The sequence below is a fragment of the Fragaria vesca genome, linkage group LG3 (genome assembly GCF_000184155.1).
Source record: "Fragaria vesca subsp. vesca linkage group LG3, FraVesHawaii_1.0, whole genome shotgun sequence".
Taxonomy (NCBI): Eukaryota; Viridiplantae; Streptophyta; class Magnoliopsida; order Rosales; family Rosaceae; genus Fragaria; species Fragaria vesca.
Genome location: NC_020493.1, coordinates 14,236,768 through 14,241,640, shown reverse-complemented (window position 1 = coordinate 14,241,640; position 4,873 = coordinate 14,236,768). Strand labels below are relative to the sequence as shown.

Below are 4,873 nucleotides of genomic sequence, written 5' to 3'. Positions count from 1 at the left end.
TCAAATAGTGTCAGTCACCATCAGTAGTATTGTGACTGCTTATGTAAACTTCAAGAATGATCCTGTAGGAGTGATGCATTGTCTATTCTGCTGGCTGAATCTCGACAAGTAGTAATTTGCCTATTAATCTTCTTAGGTATAACTTTCCCTTAAACATTCCATGACAGAACGGCATCAATGATTTCCACCACTAGTTTTGAACGATATTCTTAAGTTTCTGTATACTGATGATTGGAAATGTGGTTTTTGTATACATTAAACGGCATCATTTCCAATCATCAGTATACAAAAACTTTTCAACAATGACTTCCGCCGCTACAATCTGCTTTCCAGGTTAGCGAGGGATCATCACAAATGAAACAACATTATTGGAAAATGGAGCTCTAAATGGAAGTGTATCATTCAGAAGTAGCTGTAATTTGCAACTGTAAGTACATCTCAGGTGCTGTTGTGGAGACATGAACACAGTCTCCGTAAAAGAGAGAGAAAGAAAAAAGTTAAAAGTATGCTAGTTTGATTTCAGTCCCTAGGCCAACCTACACAGTAATCTTCTGTGAGACAAATAACCACTATCTAAGCTGATATTCCTGTAGCTTCCTTTGGTATCAAAAATAGGAAAGCAATTGGTATGAATATGCAGAGAACTTGAATGACAATTCCCAATAGAAGGTTGTCAAAAGAGCCTGAAGAAATGCTCAAAACTGAAGCCAATCCAGCACCGACAAAGGACCCCAACGTTGACCCTAAATTATTTATTGACATAAAAAGGGCAAACAGAGTTCCCTCGATTCCAGGAGGGCAAAGCTGTCCAGATAAGATCAGGAATGGCATAAACCTGTGTTTCATGGAAAGTTACTCAGCATGATATAAATGGCAAAAGCAACAACTCCCACACTTACTGATGCCCATAATTTGTATCCTAAATGACGCATGCATGGATTTAAATAGATTGACTTAAGTGATGAAAAACATATGAGCTAATAAGGCACAAATACAAGCGAGAAGTTCATGGATGAATTCTATGATAAAATATGCTCATTCTAGAGTAACAAAAATTTATATATGAGCCAAACATAAACTTACTTGAACTGATTGACTGCATCACTAAGAGCTGAGCCACAGAGCACCATAATCCTATCTGATATACCGAAGGTGAGATTTACTCGAGACACTAAAACAATGTCAAGCAGCGTCAAGAAGGCCAAACCAAGTTGAGACCACCTACAGAGATTAGGATCAAAACATCAACAAACTAACTCCTAAGAAAAAGGGAATACTTTACAGAATTACCCTGTACTTACATGAGGATTCTTCTCAACTCCATTCGCTTTAAGAACCGATTATATACTAAGGTTCCAAGCATGAGGCCTAACCATCCCACAACACGTGCAGTGCCCAAAAAGGATGCTTCTAAGTTCAAGAATTCGGTTTGATAATAAAACATCACAGTTGAGAGGTTTGGAATGGAAATGTGTGCCAGGAAAAACCATGCCATTGATCTGCAAAACGTTTACAATCAAAATTGTGACCAAGATTGAGAATTTTAATAAATCCCACATAAAAGAAAACAGCAAATTATATAGCCAGAAAAATAACTAAGATCACATATTTACAATACAACAAGTATCAAATAATGCACAGGCACATCTAAACTGGCTCGGAGCTCAGCTAAATTCGTAAAAAAAATTCTATAAAATGAATGGTCCATTGGACCAGCCATTCTAAGGACTATTCCTAGACCACTTGACATTTTGACATTATTTTTATGAGATATCTCCCCTTCTATTTTTCGGGTCAATATATCATCCCATTGGGGTTCACCATAAAAATGGAACTTTCCTATAGGAACTTTCTTGTGATATTAAACAGCTCAGAAGGAATAAAAAAAAAAAGAGGAAGTTTGAGTTACCTCAAAATAATTGGTTGCTTAAATGCACGGCACAGACTAAAAGTGGCTGCTTTCAGTGATTGGAACCACTGTGATGCTAATGAGTCAAGCTTCCCAGAAACCTGTACTTTACTTGAAACTGTTTTATTTTTGCTGCCCTTCTTGCTTTTCTTTCTCCTTGTAATGCTGGTATTAGATTTCTTCTCTGAAAAACTTTCTTCATCTAGAGAACTATGGTTCCCATTCACCCCCTGTGAGCTTCTTAATTTGGATTCAGCAAAAGCTTCACTATCTACAGAATTCTCCTCCACCAAGCCACATGATAACAATTGTATGGACGGTAGTATAGAAAAAAGAAGAAAAATTGTGTGTATATCAAAGTTGGATAATGCAAATCCTCCTGTCAAACTCCCACATATGCCCCCGAAAGCCATTGCCAACCACGATACTGACTGGAGATCTCCAGCAAATGAAGCCCTGATCACAATAATTTCAAAACATCAAGGTCTGTCATTAGATAAACATTCATTTTATTTTATTAGATCTGACAAGAGGAAAGAGGATATCCCATCAGACACCATCTAAATAACATTGAATTTGATCAACTAAAATAAACTCAAGCTGGTCAATTAGACAGTAGGAGGGACAGATAACAAACTAACTTCTTTTGGTGGCATATAAGAAGACATTTAACCATGTTAGATCTGACTAGGGAACCTCATAGTGGACTAGCATATCATGCTAAATCCGAAAATAAGGTTTTGAATAGTTCCTTATGAAGGATGCTGCAGACCTTTATGTTAGCATGGAATGAGTATGCAGGACTTGATATGCAACTCAAAGTTCATCAAAGTCAATGAAAAGAAAATCAGTTTTAGTGACCATACCGCTCATGTCTTACTGTCTCAGCAATCATTGCATCAACTACTACATCAGCCATGGCCGAGCCCAGGTTCTGGACTGTTAAGAAGGCCATGAGGAGCCACATGGAACTCCTTGACATTGCATTCAGTCCGAGAATAGGCCATGGGACAAGAGAGAGCACAGTTGCAATCACTAAGTATGGAACCCTTTTCCTTCCTTTTATTGGAATACAATCAGACAAAATTCTGCACAAAAAGCATGCAATCAGATTTCAAGAACACCAAAGCAGGCTCAAAGTTGGGAGTACAAGCCGATGAACTGCAATAATTAAAATCAGATGCGTGTTATGTCCGACTTATTGAGTTGGCTCATGCCCTTACATGAAATGTGTTATACTTAAAAAACTGAGAGGTAAAAACAGAGGGGAAGTAGCAAGTCCTCTTTAGAAGACATCGATACAGCCTGTCTATAGGATAATGTTATCAATTTACCAATAAAAAGGTATCAAATCCATTGTTCAATAAAATCCGGCTCTTTTCTCTTTATACACATTATGTCGCAAATTTAATCAAATGAGTCGAATCTTTTTCTAAATGACTTAACAAAGTGATGACGGAACCTTTCCATCGTCATTAGGCAGCACATCACAATCAGAACTCCCCTACAAACTCAATACAGTTATACAGGTATCTGAATCTACTACGTAGACATGGCATAAGTGTTACCAAGCAGAAATTTACATAGTTGTTATCTATTTACACACTCAAGAACATAATTACATGGTAGAAGAACATCCATACCCATATAACGGTTTGATGCTCCACGGAAAGAAAGCTATGGAAAACACAAACTGAGAAGACGAAGGTGACAACTTGAGCGTATCTTTCAGCTGGTATGAAACTGCAGTCCAAACAAAGGATCTAAAACCCTACAATTACATCAAAACGCAAACAATAATACGTCAATTACCATATCAATTACCAACTACACAATGCAAATACAAACCTCTCAACCCAGAATTACAAAACACAAAAAAAAAAAAAAACACACACACACACATTATACATATACCCAGAAGCCGAAATTCATCTACATAAGAACAAAAGCGGATTGAGATAGTTTGAGAGAGAGAATGAGAAAGAACCTGGGTGAAGTAAATGAGGCAAACGAGCCAGAGAAACGAGGCTCCAAATGCAGCTCTTAATCTTCTCAGCCATTTTATCATTTTGGGATTTTTTTTCTGAGCTCGCCCAACCGAGCTACGTACCTCTCGACTGTTCAGTTCAACGGTTTCTTATTCTGGGTGTAAATTCGTCGGAATCAAACTGAGACCCGTCTGTGGAAATAGGAAAGAAGAAGAAGAAGAAGAAGAAGAAGAAGAAGGATAGAAGAAGACGATTATGGCCCTGTGGCGTTTTTAATTTGTAGAGCTACGGGGGCTTTATTTAGTGGAGTGTTTTGACTTTTCCATGGGGGATGAATTGTGTATTTTGGACACGTCCCTGGTCCTCCCATCTGTTGCCACTTCAGCATAGCGGGCCCCACTCTTGAAAACCTTGACCAACTGGATAGTGTTGGAATAGAGGGACTTGCAAAATCTACATCGTCGATCATAACCAAATCCTTCACTACATAATAATCCCTCTTTCCCAATCCCTTGAGGAACAGCAAGCACAGATTGCAACTGAAGCCTACAATTAATGTTCAAATGCAGTAAGCTGCAGCTACCCTAGATGATCATAGATCGATGAAAGATCGATTCTAACAATTTGACAAGAATACAAGTCAAATTTCTAAATATCATTTATCTGTTTCTCTTCCACATTTATGCGTTTTCACTACACTAGATGAACTAACGTCTACTTACCATTTTGAATTTTTAGAATGACACTATCCTCAATTGAAAAAAATCAATTGAGTTAAAGACAAAAATCTCTGAAGATAAATTCTTAAACTTAACACTAACAAATACATAATTATAATGAACTTTTGAAGTCGTCTAGGTGAGGAAGGGCATGGCCCCCTCTCACCCCTTAAAGGATTTGACCTAACTGAAGCGTATGTATTGACAGTATTGTGCCGTTCTAGCTTGAGCTATTGACTTGTTTAATTTTTTTTTTT

The 4,873-nt window shown here is 37.6% G+C and overlaps 1 protein-coding gene across 1 annotated transcript; it reads right to left on the bottom strand.

Annotated features, from left to right (window-relative positions):
* Positions 1 to 370: 370 nt before the first annotated feature.
* On the bottom strand, positions 371 to 4,111 carry LOC101303884 (probable folate-biopterin transporter 4-like). The gene is made up of 7 exons (XM_004294317.1): positions 3,897 to 4,111; positions 3,553 to 3,680; positions 2,776 to 2,997; positions 1,910 to 2,365; positions 1,302 to 1,499; positions 1,084 to 1,221; positions 371 to 835 (listed from the first exon to the last, which is right to left on the bottom strand). The coding sequence occupies exons 1-7, from the start codon at positions 3,975 to 3,977 to the stop codon at positions 574 to 576; spliced, it is 1,485 nt and encodes a 494-aa protein (XP_004294365.1). The 5' UTR covers positions 3,978 to 4,111; the 3' UTR covers positions 371 to 573.
* Between the last annotated feature and the right edge of the window lie 762 nt (positions 4,112 to 4,873).